We start from the raw sequence: 21,003 nt of genomic DNA on the forward strand, positions 1-21,003 counted from the left end.
GAAAGGCTGTCTGAGGTGTTCACACGCAACCTTATCCAGCACGCCTCAAACAAAGCGCAGCATCTGACTTAATGAAGGGGCTGGACTTGTCCACGACGGCAAGCGAAGCCACACATCTCCTGCTGCCTCCCCTTCCTGCGTTCATTGAGAAGACAGGCTAACAGTACCTATTCCAGTGTATAAATATATACACACAAACACACACACACACACACACAAAGTGCCTTGCAAAAGTATTTCAAACCCTTTAAAGGCATCAGATTTGCTTGGCTTGCAGATGTTTACAGACTTTTCCAGACATTAGTTTGCTCATTGAAACAGTGTTATGTGAGAGTCTGTATTTCTGGCTCCTGGGTTTACCCTGCAGTCCGTGAGTGTAATTCATGCTTTGAGTTACCTCTGAAGGACATGCTTTACACATGCATTTCTGGGCAAGCTGAGAGATATAGAACTGTCACTGGAAGCAAAGGAAGCATGTGGACAGTTTTGGTAAGGTGATGTTACAGAATTTTGCACAGATATGACTCTGGTTACACAGCGTTACGCAGTTCAGTAAGTGGTGTGTGAAAGATAGAGTCACTGTTCTCCTTTGCACAAGTCAATGGAGCATCAATTATCGATTTTGAAACTGTCATCTTATAGTAAAATGCTACACAAAGCTAATTTTAGCCTCTTTAGACCAAGGTCACATGGGTGGAACGTAGGCTAGGTAGGCTTCGGGTGGGCATGGGTTTGAGTAGGTTTGTACATGTGTTACTAGGACACAATTGAGCTTCCCAAATGAAACCCATCATCACAGTCCACAATCTACAACTCACACGAGGCCCATGTTAAACACCTCCTGGTTCCATCACTGCCACTGGTGGGCATCCATATGTGGGGACAACATGGAAGCCATGGGCAAAGCTTTCTGGTTCCCAGTTGGGCTACCCATATATGCATCTCGGTAGCTTTTGCAAGAATCTTTTTTGCTGCAATAACAGCTTTGTCAGTTGGGGTAAGTATCTACCACCTTTGCGCACTGTTGTGCCAACCTTTCTTCCTAGGACATTTGCTCAAGGTTGTTTGGTTGGTTTGTTGGATGGAGCTTGGATGGGGCTTGTGAGTAGAATTTTCATTAGAATTTTTCACCTTTTGCTTTTCATACACTCTTGTGTTGCTTTAGGCTTGACCTGTCCTGCTGAAATGTGATGAAATTAGCAGAATGAAGCAGGTTGTCTTGAGGTATCTCCTTGTATTTTACACCGTCCACCCATTCGTCCATCAGTTTTAACCAGATGGCAAGTCCCTGCTGCGGTAAACCATCAACACATTGTGATGCTTCACTGTTTGTTGAGTTTGTGCCACACATTGCTTAAAAATCTTGGACCGAACCTTTTTATTCTTTTATCTCGAATTCATTCTGGTATACAGAAATTCTTTCATATGATTGGTTATGATTTTTATGACTTCTTTGCTCTGATGCTGAGTTTTGACAGTTTTGAGAAATTGCCTTCTCTAGGCAGCTGTATTTTCTCACAACTGTTAAAGAATTGACAAATGACACCACAGCACAAAATATCTAAGTGTCAGCTAAAATCCAGATGAACCTGATGAGTTAAAAGGGGTTGAATTCCTTTGCAAGACACCATACACACATGCTTTTGTTGATCTAAATCTGTTCAAAGCCTGCATGCTCTGACTTCAAAGCAATGAAAACAGCACACAGGCAACATCACCAGTCTACAAAAGCTCATCGTTTCAGCGTGGACGGCAGACAAAGACGCACACGGCTGGGCTGGGACGCGGCCTAACCCAACCCAGCCCTAAGGCAGCACTCTCAAAGAGCAAACGCTTCTTTAGCTGTAATCATAACCTGGCCTTAGCATCTCCGCCACCATCACCACACCCCGAGCTTTCCCTTTTCTTCCTTTTTTTAGAACATTTGTGCCCTTGCAGGATTTCTGCCGTCTCTTTTTCTCCGTCCCTCTCTCTTTCTTCCTCCTCCTCTTGCAATTCTTTGCCTTCAGAAACCATTAGTGCCCATTCAAAATAAACATCAAGGGAGTGCTTTGATGTGTCTCCTGGCAATAGCCCATCTCCTCAGTCTCTGTCCCTCTCCTTCCCTCCCTCCCCCCCCCCTTTTTCCCTATTTATCCTTCACTTCCTTATTCCTTTCAAAATGCCCCCCGCCACCCCCTCAACACAAACCAAAACCTTGTCATTTCTGTTTGTCCCGCTTCTCAGTCCTAGCTCTGGCTGTTTTTTTTATCTTTACCTGGCACACAAATCTATCAACAGGGACCCGTTGTGTGGTGGAACTGGTTTGGAGCCACGCTCTCCTTGGAGCAACAAAAGCTAGTGGCACAATGGTCCCCAGCCCTGCCGTGTAAGAGGGAGATCGGAGATTGGAGCCAGCTTTAGCCCTCTTTCTCACACACATACACACACAATCAGACACTGTTTACGCCAGCCAAGGCTTCGCTTAATGCCAATTACCATCTCACACAAAGCGGGGAAATGAAACAGTTAGAGCTCTTCAGAGTGTAGTTCAGCTCCTCCAAGTCAGACACAGTTACCAAACAGCCTTTCTGTCTGATCCTTGCAGAATCTTGGTTCTCGAATCCTGTGCTGGAGGCCCACAGACCCTTTTTTTTAATTCACGGCTCTAACTCACCTGACCCAACTCCTGAGAGGCTTGGTAATTAGCTCATGAGTTGAGTTGAGCAGAGCAGTTCTGCGACCTTTTGACAGTAATGATGGACAAGTTTAAGACTCAGTTGGACCATTGGGTTTTTAGTGGCAGTTAAACAGAGCAGGTTCTTCTGCTGAGGAATTGAGGATCCAGCATTCTTGTCTGCTTTGGGTTGAAGGGCTGTGAATTAAAAAAAGGAACCACAGCTAACTGTTTTCATCCCCTCAATGTTTTTGCCATCAAAGTGCAGGAAGCTTTAAAAATAGAGCATGGATGGAATGAGAGGCCAATTAGGAGATGGGACCAGTTGAGGGTCGGGCTTATTCCACTCTGACCAGTGTGCCAGGCCTGAGCTTGGCACTCTTAAAAAAAAAAAGAAGCTTTATGCAGCACAAGACAAAACAAGTGAGTGCTTACCACTCCTACCTCACTTTCTCCCTCATCTCTCTCTCTCTCTCACACACACACACACACACACATATATACATGTGTGCGCATATTCATATGTGCATATGCGCACACACACACACAGGCAAAACAGGACTCTGGTGGCCAAATTACCACTCCATTTATTAATTTTTTGCTGGGGAGCAAATTAAAAGGCCGATAATGGGAACAAATATGCCTGAGATTTCTCACCAGGGTCTGAAGCGCTTCATTAAGACACAAGCATTGTCTGCTGGTATTTCCAAAGGGGGGTGGGTTGAGGGGGGGTGGATGGAGGGGTTGAATCTAATCCTCCCAATTAGCCCCAGGAAGAGGCCCAGCCCATACCCGGAGCGCTGGCAAGCCTGCCTCCTGCCTCCCAGAGCAGCAGTGGAGACCTGGCCCGAGTGTGGAGAGGGCGCTAAAGAAAAGCTCCATCAAAGCTCCCCCCTTCGGCTCTCAAGTGAGCACTCGAAACAGTGATCTAAGCCAGCCAGCTAAAGCCATTCCCACACGATACTATGCAAACGCGAGGCGCTCTTTGCCAAACAGGCAACGAAAACAACCTGATAGCAGAGAAAAGGTTCCCACCTACTGGGGGGCCGTTTGAAGGTTGGGGGTATGCTCAGGGAAGCCTAAGAGCTCTTTTTTTCCTGTGAATTTGGAAGCTTGTTTCTCATGGTGGGGGCTATGGAGAGGAGGAGGGGTCCAGTTTTTAATTAAGTATAAATGTGACAGAGCAGGTCTGGGAACAGCTCAGAAAGCTCGGAAGCTGGGAGTAGGTGAGGGAGTAAAGTGAACAACGCCTCCGCTGAGGGCACAAACCCCACCTATGCTTTAATGAACAGGATTAATGGCCAATTGGGGAACCACTTTACGACAGTCTCCCCATGCTATCATTCATCATGTTTGCAACCCACTTCCTGACTAGAGAGAGCAGGTAGAGAGACATGCCACACACAGGCTCTAAGAACTCCCTAAGAACTGTAATGAGAGACTTTCAGTATAATATACAATATATTTCTACTTGTAACCAGGCAAGCAGGCGGAATTGGCGGTGAATGCCCTCACAGAAGTGAAAACTTATACTTAAGCATAGTCTCAGAGGCCCAAATTCTCAGTTCTGGCCAGTCAGATAAAAAAACACACACACACACACACACACACACACACACAAATCAAGCAGAGAAATCCAAAGAGTTCATTTGAAAAATATAAACATTTTAATAAAGGCTACATCTCTTCATAATTACAATAATTAAAGTACCAAGTCATCTTTAAAATGATGCTCTATATAATGCATAATTTACATTTAAGTGGAACTGAAAAAAAATAAAAAGCCTTGGAAAAAAAACCAGAATATCATGATTACAAGATATCCAAAGCATAAAAAAATCTTTGAAACATAAACCCCTTTAGAAAAGCAAGGGAATATTACACCCTGAAGCAGGGCAGCACACGGCATGGTATCCATGTAGGCACAGGTACTGCAGTCTAAAACACTAGCATTAGTGTACACTCCTCTGCTGACGCCAATGCATAACTACGCCCTGTCCAGGAGCTCTGCACTTCTGTGCGGCCAAATGCACTCCGGCCGTTGCGGACAGGACTCAAGTACTGGACGCAAACTACTTCTGCTCATTCTGCTAATTTCTTTTCAAAAGACAGTGCTGAAATGAAGACAGGCCACAATTTTGTTTGGAAAGTTTGGAGGTGAGGGGGGGTCTATTCAGTAAGAATAAGAGATTGGCGTTGCCATATAATATCACAATCATTGTTGGGCTTTGCTTTGTTTTGTTTGTTTTAGGATTTTGCTTGAGGCACCAGGAGAAGGCAGTTCAATCCTGTGCAATGCGCCTGGGACCGAAAACTCAAAGGCACTATGATACGAAATGTTACAGGGTGAACAGAGTGATCACCAGATCTCCAGAAAGATCTGAGAGAAGTGATGAGCTCCAGCAGAAGAAGTCATGTCCTCATTGGCTGGCATAGAGACTCCTGGCATAGTCCGTTTAGTTAAGAAGGGGGGACTCTAGATAGACTTACGTCCATGCATGAGTTACATTGGAAAGATCTCCCAATTCAACTAAGCAGCTTGTCCATCAGCTGGACGTGGGGCAGGAGGGAAATGACGGTTTAATAAATATTAATAGTCCTTTTACTTGTGACAAAAGCATATTATAACGTGCACATATAAGCACCTCTGCATACACACTCACTCACACCCACCCACACACACACCCACACATGCGCACACTTACAAACAGCTACAATTAGCACAACTAAACGTTGGTCAGCAGTCCATGGTGGTGCGGGTTGCACCAGCTTCGGTGCGTTGTAGTCCCTCAGGAAAAAAACAACGACAACTAAACAAAAAAAAAAACAAAAACAAACAAAAAAAAAAAACAGTCACCCGCATCTTCAGACAGTGGTCATAACTTGTAGCGTCTCTTGAGTGTTTCAATTGCTAGGAATGGTGCCAGATCTCCCAGGCTGCATTGCTGGAGTCTTCCACCAATAGGCATACTTCATTGGCTAGTATTCCTTCAATAGCTTGGTGAGCCAAAACAAAACAAAAAAAATCTAGTGGATATATTAACATTTCTTTAGCTTTGAAAATACGTTGACATGTTGGAGAAGTTCTTCGCTTGTTTGCCTCATGGTGGTGTATGCAGGGCTGTCCTATGTGGCCCAGGGCTGGTGGATGGTACAGTTTTTAGTCCATTCGTTCCACTTTTCCCAGGATCTTGCCCTCGTACATGGGAAGGATGCTGCCATCATCCCACACTTCCTCAAATACGGCCCCGCATTCAAACTCGTCACTGGCCTTCTTGAAGTAGTACCTGCAGGCAGAGAGAGAGAAGCACATGGAGGGTTAACGCCCTGTAAGCAGTACACACTCCTAAAACCACATCTGCTTTTAAATCATATTTCTGCAGGTCAGCCTACACTCTCCTGCTTGCCTCGGGTCTTGGGTTCATCTGCAATTATTTACTGGAGTCAGTGGGGAGCCTTGGAAATGAGCTACTGATGAGAGGCTCAAAGCACGCAGTCATTGGTAACAATCTAATGTTCAAAAGGTAAAAAAGAAGCAGCCCTGTTCCTTCCACCTTCAGATGTTCCTGACAGGAAGAAAGATGCTTCTTTCTAGGACCAAGAATGGCTTAAATATCTTGAACCATAATTAAGATAAGCCCCATCAAATCCAGTCCTGGACTATTGTTTTTCGAGGTCCACTCTAGGCCAAAAAGGGGGCTTTGGGGCTTCTAAATTAGAGGGTCGCTCAAACCCTGACGCCCCTCCTCTTGTGCTTGTCGCCAGCGTTCCTCTGTCTACTGGTATCTAATTGGGAGCGCTGTCAAATGAAGGGCTTCTTTCACAAAGGTTGATATTTTGGGTGCCGGCAAGTCTGCATGTCACCACACACACACACACACATACACACACACACGCTTGTGCTTTCTTCCCATTCTTGGCCAATGACTGGGCCAGGATTAAGAAGGGGAGATGGCTCTCAGGTTGATGGAGTGTGTGACCTGGGGTGAGAGAGCTCATCATCTTCAGGAGGTCACATGCTCCAGGGCCTGGCCTCTCTCTCTCTCTCTCTCTCTCTCTCTGTTTCTCCTGGACAAGGCAGTGATTCCCCCTCTCCCGCTCCCCTTTCAAAAGGAAAGGGAACCAGCAGGAGAGAAGGAGAGGAGAGGAGTAGGGGGCCTGCTCCAATTAGCTTTGTAATGGAAAATGCCCCCGTTCACTGAGATACGTGTGCTGTGGTGCGCGCTCAAATTCCAAGAGTTAACTTTTTGTTTTACGAGCAGACTCCACCAAGTCATACAAACAATGCACATAAAACATCTACAGGAACAGGGGGAGGATTGCTCAACTTCCAGCAAACACAGTTGGCATAACGGGTAGCTGCCAATAAAAAGACTCAAGACACAGGAAGAGTTCACTAAATGAAGGGCCTGTACCGACTTCACATAAAGGTTCCTTCTCCAATTTCTTACGGCTACAGAGATGGAACTGATCTACTGTCCTTCACAGTCCAACTTTGTAAGCATGAGACAAAGTTAAAGAGTAAGACATGCCACTTAATTACATTCTTATTTCAAGAGGGAAAAAAAGCTACATCCTCCTCCACAACAACAACAAAAAAAAAACACTTCAAACGGGAAGCACAGCTCTTATTTGCTTAAGGAAAGAAAAAAAAAAAAAGTCAGAAGACGAAAAAAAAAAAACAGCGAGAAAAGAAGTCTTTCCATTGGAACACATTTTTATGTGGCAAGATTCTTCTCCTTGCAACATCTGGCACCAATATTGTCTGGCAGTGCTGGCAAGTACTGTTCTTTGTTGAACTGCTGCCATGTCGAAATGACCCAGCTCCACACATTTTCTGCTATTAAAACCATCAGCTTTGAATTCTCCTTTTTTTTTAAGGCGGAGAGGGGAGGGGGGGTGCTAAGAATGTGCTGGGTAGGATAGCTTTAGTTCAGGTAGACTACTGTATACACCTAGCACCAGAATTAAGCACATGGATTATACACAGCAGCAGAAGCTGCGTGATTCTATTTAGGCTATTTATTAGGTTAAAATCTCTAGAGTTTACTACAGTTGTAGCTGGTGGTCTGGGTGGATAGAGCCATTGGAGAACTAGGAATATGGTATAGTTATCAACTACAGCCTTTACGGCCTAATCTGCCTGTCTACTTCAATAGGCTTTTATAGGGCTGCAAAAGCTCAAGGAGAAAAGTAGTGGCAGCCATTCGACAAAAAAACATTCAAATACAACAGGACAGAAACAAAGATGTCCTTTGATGTAAATTAGAAATATCCATTTTTTTTTAAATGATAGCCGTATGTAAACATACACACACACACACATGCATGAGAGTAATGTAGCTTGATACAATCGGTGAAGAATTTGTGTGAGTCTTTGTGCATGAAATGAAAGGCCTGGGCTTCAAAGACGTGCTTATTAAGTGCGCCTTACGATGAAATCAATACCAGATGTGACCAAACGGCTCCAGTTAAAATTCCCTCTTTCCTTTTCTGTACACCCACCACATCTCTCTCCCTCCCTTGCTCCTCTCTTCCTTTTCCCTCCTTCCCTTCCTACCACTAACTCCAGTAAACAGCTCGCAGTAAACATTCTCCGTTTACACACAACAGCACAGCCTGTGCTTCAAGCAGCACATCAATAGCATGGCGCAGAGACGTCTGGCTAGCACTTGAACCACTTCAAGCTTATGAAACCTTTCAAAGCAGTCTTTCTTTAAACTGGTTACCTTCAATTACATTCATACAAAGGAAACTCAAGATAAGAGGTTTCTGACTCCATTGGCCTGACTACTGACCACCACCCACATGCAGCTCCCTCACGAAGGCCAAAGAAAAGGGAACAAGCGTGTACCTGTAGTTGCCTTTTTTGCGGAGCTGCTCTTTGAAGTGGCCGAGGGTGAGGCTGTGCGTCTTCATCATGCGCCGGTAGGGGATTTCTTCGCCGCAGAAAAAGTAGGTGACCACTGTCTCGGAGCTAGTGGCAGCATGACTGCCGGGCTGCTTCTTTGGCTCTTTTGGGCTGTGGGGAGACGAGCAAGAGGAGATAAGAGGTGTGAAAAAGGAAGTTGTGCGGCAAATTTAATAAAAAAAAAACAACAACACTGTGGCCGTGGGAATGTTATGAGCGTGTAGCTATGAGACTAAAGACTGGGCTTATATTGAATCACTGCAGCTGAACTTACGGTAAACAACTAAGCAAAATAACAAGCTGATCTCAGATAAAGCGACCCCACTGGACTTTTGATATGACAACACTGAAGAACAAAACTACGCGCAGGGGCAGGGTGTGGATGTCTCCAGGGCCTCCACAGACTTTGTGACAGAGCCAGAAGGACAGAGGGAATGAGGCAGAGGAAATGAAAGCTGGACTGAGGAAGAGAGGGCAGTCACTAAAGCCACCGCTGGCTAATTCATCCCACCCCGCCACCGCTTGCCGTTTTTTCACTGAGCTTTGTGACGGCCACTTCAGAAAGTGCCCTGCTCACCCTAGACAGCTGGCAGAGTGAAGGTCAGCCAATTAAAAATGAAAAAAGGGGGCATGGCCATCAGGTGGCTGTGGCTCTGTGCTTCAAAATGCAAAAAGGTCCAGGTCAAAGAGCAGGATGAAGGAGTGCAGGTCTTTTTGAAGCAGGGGAAAAGAGAAAGGCGACTGAAGCTTCGCCTTCCCGTATGCCTGTGCTCGGTGTGAATGTGATGTACATTATTGAACAATGGATCAGAGTGTGGTGGGAAAAAAACACAGGGTCAATGTATGGGCATAAAAACAGAGGCTTGAGAGGATACTTACTCCTCGCTCTGAGGGCCTTGGCTCAGGAGAGGCACAGCTCCGTTTTGGACAGGCACTGGGTGGCTCTTGTCTCTTTGAAGGCCTGGAGTCGAATGCCTGATGACAAAATAAATATATAATAAATAATAAATAATAAATTCTCTCAGCATTTTACACCAAGCTCAAAAGACTTGGTGATCTGGGGTATGAAAAGATAGTATTTAATATACAGTGCATATAATACAGAACATATAAACTATAGAAATAAATCAAGTGTGCGTTTGTCTTTACCTCTGTTTGGGGGGTTTAGAGATTTCCTCCAGGCGCCGACAAGTCTCCTCTAGCTGGGCCAGGGTATTGGGTGGAGGGAGAGGTGGCATGGCTGGGTCCTGGACGAAGGGGTGGGCTGGCTGATGAGCACGAAGATGCCCGCTGCTGCCCCCACCTCCCCAAGTGTGGGTTCGCACCGCTTCAGGACCATATAGCTTCCTGGTGCTCTGAGTGCTGCAGAGATAGAACCCACACACTGTCAAATACTGATTCATAATATGAATCACATATTATTTATATGTACATATGGGATTGTGGGAAATGTAGTTTTTTTTGGTACTGACCTGTGGGGCCTGTGCTTAGCCTGCCGGTCACTTTCCAAGATCCACTGCCAGACATTCTGTGAGCGGTCTGCACTATCGCTAGGCAGCTGTAGGGTGGCAGCCTCAACACCTTCATTGTTCACCTCCTCGCCCGACTTACAGAGACGCTTGGACAGAACATTAGAGCATCTGCAAGAAAGGAGATAGAGAACTTGTGACTCCATGACGTCATATAGCTACAAATAATCACAGCATACTATTGTTACAACTAAATCACTACACTTTTAAATAGACTACATTATACCTCTTAAATTGCTATGGCATGCCAACACACAGTACAAACAATTTGTAGTAGTCATGGGGAAATAATTATTAACAGTAATAAGCCTGCAGTTTAAAGTGCTAATCAAGCAGCAAAGCCAAGCTCACCCTAGTGTCCCTTCAGCCGGGCTGCCGCCTTGTTCACGGCCCAGGCTGCGGCTACGTGTGTAGGGTGAGGGACAGCATTCAGATACCCCAGGGCACATGCACTGTACCCGCTGGGCCGCTTCAGCTTCGATTTGTTCCTTGCTTTTCGGCGTAGAGTGGTGGTGGATGTAGTGGTGATGAATGTGTTTGGTAGAAGGCCGGGAGACGAACGCCCGGCCAGGCAGGTAACCACCTACTGTGGGACAACCCAGGGGCCGGGGGGCACCAGGTCCACCACGGGGTAGAGGCCGCAGCTCAGGTGAGCGAGAGCGGGGTGAGTGCCGGGGCACTCCGGGTGACTGACAGCCAGGCGTCTTGAGTACCCGGGAGAGGTGCTCATCCAGGATGGCCTGCGGGTCCTCCTCACAGGAGCCTGGGGTGAGGAGGGGAAGAGGGTGTGAGCAGTGCTGGGAAGAGGCACCGCCACCGCTGCTGGACAGCTCTGACTCCTCACGCTCTTCTTCCTACACACAAAAAGTGCACATCAAGCAACATGCTATTTATTGCATGGGCAAAGCAACCCTTCCAACAGACAAACAGTGACTTCGATGTGCTGCAGCTGTGGCCAAGTCTCCTAAAAAGAACTCTGGCCCAACTCTGTAGTATGTTGAAGCATTTAATGAAGGGTACAATGTAAATCAGACAGTGATACAGGTAGGAGAACACTATGGAGGTAGGGATGGCAAGTGGGGACTGACCTCCTGGATCTGCTGGAGTCTCTCCTCCAGTGAGCTTATGGTCTCCTGTTCTCTCTTTAGCCTCTCCAGCCTTGAGATGAGCTGGGCAGCAAACACTGCTGGCTCCACTGGGGTCATCTCCTTGGGCGGCCGCCGCGTCCTCTGCAAGAGAGAGGGAGAACCGGTGAGTGAGAAGGATGGTGAGGACAGGGTGAGGGCCACTTCCACACAGCTGCCCTCTACCTGAGCCCCCCTCCCACATACACACACACACAGAGCACATGCACACAATCCGGCCTGCACCGCTGGCACGGGTCGCCGCCGGCATGAGCAGTTGGTCACGCTCCGAGGAGCCTCAGCTTGTTCCCTCTGTAGTGCAACCAAGCCGCCGGCCCCCGGCCTGCGAAGGCCGGCCGCTTCAAAGGGCCCTAGTCAAATATCAAATGCACACTGGGGCTGGGAGGGACGGTGGCTTTACATCTAGGAATAAAAGTCACATATCGACAGGGGGGGAGAAAAGAGAGAGGACGGAGCGAGGAGAGGAGGGGGTGAGAGGAAAAAAAAGAAAAAGGACGGATTAAAAGAAGGGAAAGGAAGATGAGGAGATGAGCGGAGGCAGCAGGGGGAGATAGAGAGGAGTCAAACTGAGGGAGATCAGAGGAGCAGAGGTAATTTATTTACCCGCGCACGCTAGGCACATCTGAGCTACAGTAGCCACATTATCCTTTCTTCCTCCCTCCTCAAATGCGAGTGTTACTGTGTGTGTGTGGACGCAGTCAAACCTCTCTTAGTGTGTGCTGAGGATTTCTGTGCTACCTTTTGGGATTTGGTGGGCTTTTTTTGGTTACTCTTAGGAGATTGAAGAAAGTGGCTGTGGCTAAGGCTGCAGATGAACTTCTGGAGCTTCTAGAAGTTCAGCTGCAGCCTTAGAGCCTCCAGAGTCTTCAGAGATGCACTACAGCCAAACCAGAGGAAGCGTTAAGAATTAAGACCGTGAGGAGAGTGGAGAGAGAGTGAGATGCAAAGACTCTTTGTACAAAGTACATACTCACACTGTGTGGGTGTGTGAAAAGAGAATGACAGTAGGAGAAGGATGCAGACAGAAGCTAAGAAAATGAGAAAGAACAGGAAGTGGGAAAGGAGGGCATGAGGAATATGGTGGCGGTTTGCAGGTTAGAACGGTTTGTTCTCTCTAACCATTTCTAACAGGGCAAAGTCTCTTCATTCTGGCCTTTTGCCCCAGGAAATGCAGCATGTGCTTCTCAAAGCTGTCCAGCCAGCATTCACACAACAAAAAGAAGCTTCCTCTCACTCACTCAATCTCTCTCTCTCTCACACACACACACACTCCATGGAGAGATAGGTTGGGAGGGAGGGAAAGAGGGAGGGAATAGTAGGGGGAAAAAACTGGGAGGGGGCAAGCGCTGTTGGAAGTTGTCACTTTCCTCCAAGCTGGCTCCATTCATCTAGTGATCAAAGCAAGGGAGTTGATTTTGGTGCCCCGGGATAAAACAGACTCATTTAGAAACGCCTTATTTACATCAACGCGCTGCTCCACTGCTTTGAGAGTTATCTCTACACAAGAGCCAAGCCCATGTCCCAAACCCAGTGAGCCAAAGAGGGCCTGAAGAGTTCATTTCATTAGCTGTAATAAGAGAGAGGGAGGGGGGTGGTACTGGTGTGTGTGTGTGTGTGTGTGCACGTGTAATCACATGTAGAAAGAGACACTTACAGGGAAGGGAGGTAGAGAGACCTGGCCGTTCATCCTCATGTTCCGATGCATCTCCCTCTGAAGCTGCTTCTTGCTGCCCAGTTTGTACGGAGGGATCCCATCACTGTCAGGAGAAAAGTGAGTATAAACAAATTATACACCTGAGGCTCATTCCTGCAGATAAGTGACTACAGCTCCCCTTGAGAATAAGGCAGCAATAGACTTTTTCGGAGCAATGAAGTGGGAGAACATGCGTCTGAGTCACTGCTACTACCATAGTTGTACACAACTAGTCACCTCAAGTTCTGAGGTGAGCGCTGAGCCCTCAGGAAATTCCAGATTGAGGAATAAGGTACCTCAAGGTTCCCCCAAGACACAAACGTGACTGCTCTAACTAAATGATGTGTTAAACTGGGACTGAATCTTAATATCCAGCTTTGCGAAAAATCTAACAACCCACTCAAACAAGAACAACTCCCCGGACACTCTTTTTAATGTCTCCTAAAACCCAGGCATGTACCTCCATCATTTTCTTCTTCGGCATGTTTTTTTTTTTCTTTTTTAAAGCAGGGCCAGTTCCCTTCACTTTACGCTTTTTTCCTCTCTCACTTGGAAGTGTCTGACCTAGCCCCAAATGCCGTCTCCAGCATGGCTTTGAAAGCTCACAGTCATGCGCACAAAGCCAGTGCTCCAATCTTCATTTGGCAAGCGGCGCTGCAGTCAGCCTCTGATCTCGGCAACATCAAAAGGCTGGTTTGTAAGATAAGGTAATGTTTGAAGTCGGCGCAGCAGCATTCCCTAGCGTCCAAGCAAATCCATAAATAAGATATAAGCAACCCCCCCCACACACACACACACACCCTCCCCTTCCTCTCGTTCTCTTTATCTAGAAATGAGATTCAGATTTGTGTGCTGGGCTTTTTAACTGAAATAAAAAAGGAGCCATTCTAATCAAATCGGTCCCCAAACAAATAGAATCATGGAACCCCCCCCCCTCCCCTTTCCTTTCCGCCTGCCTAGTCCACAGCGATAAAAGTTAAACGGGGAAGAGAAAAAAAGAGCACAATGACCAGCCGTGAGTGAGATTTAGGGATGGAAGGAATAAAGATGAAAGTGGAGAAGATTAACTTTATTATCAGGTTTAAGATTATCTGCAGAGCAATTGCTCTCGATCAGAGGAGCTCTCACTTTTTCTTGCCAGTGCAAGAAACGGTTTAGGAGCTTATTAGGAGATGTCAGACTGAGTAAGAGAGTACATGTGTGTTTCTGGCTCTGAAAAACTTGAAGTCACTGGCATTTAACAACGAAAGAAACCAAGAGGTGGAAATAGCAGGCCTGAAAGCTATCAGAGACCAGCTTTAAACAGTCAACTTCAACTTCAACTTCCAGTCGACTTCAGAAGCTTGGTTAAGATGCATGAGCACTTTTATACTGCTGCACATCTCCCACCAAAAAAAGAAGAGCAACCAAGCAAGCAACACGACCTCGGCCAAAATATTAATCTCCCAAGTTTAATCGACCCAGCCTTCTCACACACGGACTCCCACAAGCTGCGTGCTGGCCGGCCCTTTGAGGTGTCAAGCGAACAGAGGCTGGCCTCTTTCATGGGCCTAGCTTTATGGGGATCTCCTATTCACTTGTGCAAGTAATTTTCAAAGCAGCCAGCCACCCTCTTATCCCCCTAAGCTCGCCTTGCCTAACAATGGGCTGAAAGCGATTCGGTTAAGCCTTTCATCCACCATGCACTTTATTCCTCACTCCCTGCACTTAACTATGCACTCGCACAATTGGCTCCACCACTAACACACACAGGGGGGTGGGGGACCTGGGTGGTGGGGTGGGCTTTGGGCATGGTCAGGACTGCTTTTAGTTGGGGAGCGGTGTATGTGTGTGTGTAGGGTTGGGGGGTGGAGTTAAGGGTTGAAAGGGTAGAGGAAGTAGCGGTGGCGAGTAGAGTGGCCTAATCCCAGCCACTGCGGATCCCAGGTGACATGCTCTTGCACTCCAGAAACTGCAAGTCTCTTGCCGTCCACACTAGCAGACACTGGATCCCCCAGTGCCAGGGCCCAGCAGAGGCAGATCAAAAAGCCCAAGCCATGTGAGCCTGGATCCCTTTCATTTACTGCCAGCTCGCCTCAATGAGTGTCTTATGGTCCACATGGCCAGCTTCCCCCGTTTCCCTTTCAAGCCATGGGACAATAGGGATGGGCAGGGATAATAAATAATGATGGCCACTAGTTTAAGCAAAGTCCAACAAAAGGGGTCTCTTTGAGTATGAAGAAAACTTCCAATAAGCTGAATGCAGTCGGAAGAGGAGGAGGGGGGGGGGGACCAGCCAGTGGCATTTCCGTTGGCCAAGTTTGCAGACATTAGTATCATTTAGCAGCAAGGATGGAGCACAACACAGTCCTTCCCAAAGCAGGAATGCCAGCACCAAAGCCCCTTGCTGCAGTACAACAACACATCCAAGACTCCGCACATTCCTATTAATAACATCTAAAGAGCTGGCTGCCAAGCGGGTCGGCGTTATCTCTCGTTACCAGCTTCAAACAATGAATCACCGAAAAAACGCGCAGAGAGAGATAAAGAGAGGGAGAGAGAGAAGCTGAGAACGAAAGGCTTTCAAAGGCTTTCAACATCTGCTAACAGCCCAAGAAAAATATTTTAACCTTTGCCCACCATCTGAGCGCTGTGCGGGGAAGCACACCGAAGGGAGTTGGGAGCAGGCTGCACTTTTCGAGTGGCGGATGGAGGAGGAACTTTGAGATAGGCAAAGAGAGAGAGATAGAGATAGAGAGAGAGAGAGAGAGAGACTATGTTCTTCTGTTGTGTCAGTTATTCCCAGAACAAATGGTGGCCTAAAAGCTGTGGTGTTAAGTTATTCTGTATATGTTTTTTTTTCTTTTTCCTGATTAACGAAATGACACAAAGCCAGACTTACACACTGCTGTCGGTCACAGACATGGAATCATCCGTCATGGCATCACTGGAGATTTCGCTGTCATTGGCACTGGTGGCGGGGGCGAAGCTGCAGCCGGAGGCCACATGGTATGGATTGGATGGATCGGCACGTCTATACGATCTGGAAAAACATGGAGGGCACTTTTAAGAACACGGCTGCACCAGGGTGTAGTAAAGAGAGTATGGTGAACTGCTAGCCTCACACAAGCCTCTGAAAACAGGTCAACAGTCTGTAGAATTTTGGTGTGCATTTCTGTGAGTGTAAGGGGGGAAACAGGCACTTTACTAGCAGCCAGGGTTTGGGGGGCCCTGAAGAATGTGTCACAGTTGCCTCAGTGGGGTTTTCTCTGCCTCTTTCATGTCCCCTCCCCCCAGGCTGCTGGGAGAAGAGCGAAGGGGGTATAGTGTGCAGTACAGCTGTGTGTATTACTAGCGTTACTTCCCCTCAGAACAGCATATCTGGGGCCTTTTGTTGGGGGCTAGGCACGAGGTCCCAGACTCTGCCCAACTGCCTCTGAAGAATTCGCCCTCTCTCTCCACTTTCTTGTTAAATGCTGTTCCTCCTCTGTTTCTCCTCTTGTGCTCTTTCTCTCATCTCCTTCCAACATACCGGGGTACCTCTTCCAGATACCCCCCCCTCCCTCCCTCACTCCTCTCTCTTTCCTTCCCTCCATACCCCTGTCCTGCTGTGATACATTCCTGTTTCTTTCGCTGAAGGAGAGGAAGAGGGCCTAGGCTTACTCTGAGAAGAGAGGGCTGTTTAAAGAAGAAAAAAATGGTAAAAGAATAAGAGCGAGAAAGACAGACAGACTGAGACACACAGCCAAGGAGAAAAGAAAATGTGTGTGAAAGAAAAACAGACAGAAAGAAGGCAAGAGAGAGAGAGAGAGAGAGAGAGAGAGAGAGAGAGAGAGAGAGAGAGAGAGAGAGATCTAAGGAACTGGAGTGAGAGAGAAAGAGAACATGAGAGAGTGGAAAGAAAGGAGGGAAAAGGAGGAGGGAGGGGGCCTCCTTTATGAGAATGCCTACTGGCAGGAGGGCTGCGAGGAGAGAAACAGCATGACTGGAGCCTGCGGCCCAAGCTCAAACCTGACCTTTGGAGGCTCTTGCAAAGAGTCAGGTATTTAGCACAGCTGGGCTCGCATTTTTTCCCCTTCCTCAACCCCTCATTCATCCTTTCTTTCATGAGGAACCCCCCTCCTCCCTTTCTCTCCCTCTTTTCTGCTTAGAAAGTATGCTCAGTCTCCATCCATGGGGTCTTTTTTCTCTCTCTTTGGCAGGAAGGAGAGATTAAAAAGTAGGAAGGGAGCTGAAATCAGTGGAGAGAAGATGAGAAATCAGAAACAGAAGAAAGGAGAGAGGGAAAGAGAGAGGGGAATGGGAGAGGGTGAGACAGAAAGAATGTGAGAAGGAAGGAGAGAGAGAGAGCAAGAAATGAGTTCCACATGCTTGAGATGAAGAGGGCCCGGATGCAAGCAGAAAAAGAGAGCATGAGAGAGAACGTGAGAGAGACCGGAGAATAAAAGAACGAGTTATCTGTGCTCCAAGTCTCAGGTGATAATGGCCAGTCGAAATCACACCTCCGTTACGTGACCAATGGACCAAAAAAGTCCAGATGAAAACTTCTGACCCCTTCTTTTGGACCCCCACCCTCACCTAGAGCTATTAACAGTGAGACTATGAGCTGGGGTAAACATTTGTCTGGCACCACACCTTCACGGCTGTCCTCATTTACAATGCTAAAGGTCTGGTTTGTCAGGAGCAAGTGCAGCAGTGAAATCAGACTTTGCACACAGTCTGCTTATCAGTGCTGATCCGAAACGTTAAATGCGAGCGTTGCCTGATAAACAGCAGCTGTGAAATGGTCAGTGCTGAGCTTCTGAACTACAACTTTGAATGGACTTCTAATGGGTCACAATAATACTATGCCTGAAGAAACATCAAACAAATAAAATAAAAAAAAAGTCCCTTGCTTCTATTTTAGCTACCTGTAACTAAGCCCAGGCACTTACTCACTTATTATTAACAAAGCAAAGGAGCTTTTTTCGGTGACCCACAAACGTGTATGACACACAAATCCCTTTACCTTGCTAGAGCCTGGAGCAAAGTTTTGTTTGTGGAGCTCCAGAGGAAGATGATCCTAAATCTGCCCAGCAGTTTGAAAGTAGCCAGCAGAGGGCTGTGTCTCCACAACACCCCCCTCCCCCCCTTCCTCCTCCTCCTCCTCCTCCTCTCCATTCAAAGTAATGCAAGCCAGGTGGGGGCAAAAGCGCCTAGACTTGTGGAGCACGAGCCGTATCATCTCCTATATCACCTCGAGCCTCATGACTACATGTAATAACTCATGGCTAATGCATGAACAACACACCGCTGTGGAAGAAATGAAACAGAGCTGCAGGTTAGTAGCTGGTGTTATAACTCTAGGGTTTCTATCCTGCTGATGGTTTGGGTTCCTAGTGGGAGCTGGCTTAGGGGTCGCCATCAGTCACCTTTGGGACACCTACAGACCCCCAAAAACAATCAAACCCAGGTCCCCTGTTCAATCAGTAGGTTCCCCAACACCTTGATGTGACCCCATCAGGAGAAGCCAAGTACCGCTGCTGTGGAGGATGTGGAGAAAGAGACGGGGTCTTACCTGTAGCCTTTCTCCAAAACTTCCACGGTCCTCAAGGAAGGGGCTGACCGCAGCGCTTTAGCAGATAGTCCGACCACGGCCAGAGCTTTGGCTTTGAACTCGTTACAACTCCACTCTTCCTCCTCGTTGAGGGTTGGCAGGTAGCCGCAGACCAGCTTCAGACCGGCCAGCGCGCTGCCGTTGACGTGCGAGGCGTTCTCGCAGCCGCTGCGCACGTACTCGAGGTATATGTCAGAGGTGAGGAACATCTGGTAGGCGTTCTCCTCCATGGTCGTCTGGATCTCCGTCTGCGCCTGGTCGAACATGGCCGAGTCGATCTGCTGCCGCTTGATGCTGTCCCTAATGAACGTCTTGGTGGCGGGCTTGAGCTGCTTGGCCACCACGCCGCTGCTCTCCACGTAGCGCTTGTAGATGGCTTTGGCCACGCGCAGCGTCTTGCCGTCCTTGAGGTCCATCTGCCTGAAGCCGTTGCAGGCGAACCAGAAGTCCAGCGCGTCCACGCATTTCTCGCGCTCCAGGAAGGCGCGGAAAAGCTGCGCACCGTCCTGGTCGCCGAGCAGCGAGTGCAGCGACTTGTTCCAGCGCGCGAGCGGCGAGTCCGGCGAGGCGCTGCCCTCGGGCTCCCCGAGTCCCTCGTCGCCCCTCCGCGCAGAAGAGCCGGCCGGAGCGAGCGCCCTAGCCGCCTCTTTGGCTCTCATCACGGCCAGCTTGCTGGGGTCGCGGCATCGCGCCTCTCCCTCCTCCCCCGGGACCGGGGGGCGAGGGGCATCTTCTCTGAAGCTACTGACCACAGGGTCTGCAAGCGCCCTGTTCATGGCTCAGGCTGCGCGGGCAGCAAACCCCCCTCCTCCTCCGCCTCCTCTGAGCTCTTGCTCTAATCTCCTCACTCTCTCAAGTCAGCGGGGGAGCTCCTTCTCTGGCCCGTCTCCTCTCTGAAACAGAAGAGAGAGAAAAGTATTGATCTAATCAAAACCAGATCTGCCCCAAACTTCAAAGGCACACATGGAGTGGAGTCAGACACTCACGGCTTTTCAGAGGGGAAAATCTCCGGCTTTTCTGCAGCGAGCAGCGCTCTTCCCTCATTCTCCCAAAAAACCCCAAAAAAACTACAGGCTTTTGAAAGTCGCTTCTATGCAGCTGAACTTTAGGTTCTCTCCAGGCTGCTTCTCTGATGTGGCTTAGACACGAGCTGCAAGCCCGCAAGTTATCGGCATCTCGAGTAACATCAGCAAAGAACCCCCCAACAACCTCCTTACGACCCCGCTAGCCGGTGGGCTATACGCACTGCAACCATCACAGGTGCAATCGACAAGCAGCTTTTCTCATCTAACAGCCATCAGCAGACAAAACGGCTCCATACCACACATCACAGCGAGACCTGCAGCTCCGCACTCAGCATATGGCAGCCGATCCTAAACCTACTACACCTCACTCCCTCCACCTCACTCCCTCCACCTCACTCCCTCCACCTCACTCCCTCCACCATGTGTAGCTTCCTAGCTGTCTTTATTCTTTTTGCGGTAAAACAAGATCCGCTCAGAGGAGAGACTCTGAGAGAGGCTCTGAGAGAGACTCTGAGAGAGGCTCTGAGAGAGACTCTGAGAGAGGCTCTGAGAGAGGCTCTGAGAGAGGCTCTGAGAGAGACTCTGAGAGAGGCTCTGAGAGAGGCTCTGAGAGAGGCTCTGAGAGAGACTCTGAGAGAGGCTCTGAGAGAGACTCTGAGAGAGGCTCTGAGAGAGGCTCTGAGAGAGACTCTGAGAGATTGGCTCTGAGATTGCCTGCCGGCTCTGTATGAATGGAGGGTCGTTTAGCGCCGCTGCAGTGTGCGGTGAAGCAGCTGGAGAACTGATCCTCCAACGAACTACCAGACAGCGGCGGCTCCGGGAGCTACGAGCGGCTCTCAGACCAACACAAACGGCCCGAATGAACAAACGTCTCCGCCTCAGCAGAGTCCGGAGTCCGGCCAGACTTCACCCCGCGTAACGAGACGGAGCTCCAGCAGACATCGGACCTCCTCCCCGCGAGAGGGGCTCGGACAAGAGCGACGAGTAGCAGCCGTATTTTTTTTTATTATTATTTTTTTTTTAATCCAACATGAGCATTTAAAACAAGCCTTTATCAAAACTCCAGAGTCAAATAAAGCACCTTGTTCAACTTCAAAAAACCTTCACCCCCTCCTTCCCTCCAAGTACACACAAGCCTTAGATCTCAGGGGGGCTGGAATTCCACACAAAGTTCCTTTGACCCTCCGAAATGAAACACTCTACAAGCACAGCAAAAGAACAGAGCGGCCGAGAGGCTCTAATCATCGCCGGAATAACACACAAAAAGGCCACGGCCAGACAAGCGCGTCTTTTTTAGTTTTAGATCCAGAAACAGAAAGGACTCGGGTTTGACACAGCCACGCTACTTCAAAAGCCAGGCGGCGGCACTTCAAAGCCAAGCCTCTGGGGCCAGAGCGAGGAGAGGAGAACAACACAAACTCGCCTGTAACTTACCATCGATCCACGAGTTAGGTCCCCCTCCCTTCGAA

At 48.3% G+C, this 21,003-nt stretch overlaps 2 protein-coding genes across 3 annotated transcripts in view; both read right to left on the reverse strand.

Annotated features, from left to right (window-relative positions):
- Positions 1–4,342: 4,342 nt before the first annotated feature.
- axin2 (axin 2 (conductin, axil)) lies at positions 4,343–19,291 on the reverse strand. Its single transcript, XM_072694216.1, has 10 exons — positions 18,471–19,291; positions 15,816–15,956; positions 12,896–12,998; positions 11,185–11,325; positions 10,448–10,950; positions 10,040–10,207; positions 9,717–9,929; positions 9,447–9,542; positions 8,511–8,678; positions 4,343–5,943 (listed from the first exon to the last, which is right to left on the reverse strand). The coding sequence occupies exons 1-10, from the start codon at positions 19,283–19,285 to the stop codon at positions 5,817–5,819; spliced, it is 2,475 nt and encodes an 824-aa protein (XP_072550317.1). The 5' UTR covers positions 19,286–19,291; the 3' UTR covers positions 4,343–5,816.
- Positions 19,292–19,311: 20 nt separating this feature from the next.
- Positions 19,312–21,003, reverse strand: part of cep112 (centrosomal protein 112) — a 161,090-nt gene continuing 159,398 nt past the window's right edge. For both annotated transcript variants that reach the window (XR_011980728.1, XR_011980727.1), the window contains exon 28: positions 19,312–19,402. The gene's annotated coding sequence lies outside the window, so the exon portion shown is untranslated. The remainder of the gene's footprint in view (positions 19,403–21,003) is intronic.

The sequence above is a fragment of the Salminus brasiliensis genome, chromosome 12 (assembly GCF_030463535.1).
Source record: "Salminus brasiliensis chromosome 12, fSalBra1.hap2, whole genome shotgun sequence".
NCBI lineage: Eukaryota > Metazoa > Chordata > Actinopteri > Characiformes > Bryconidae > Salminus > Salminus brasiliensis.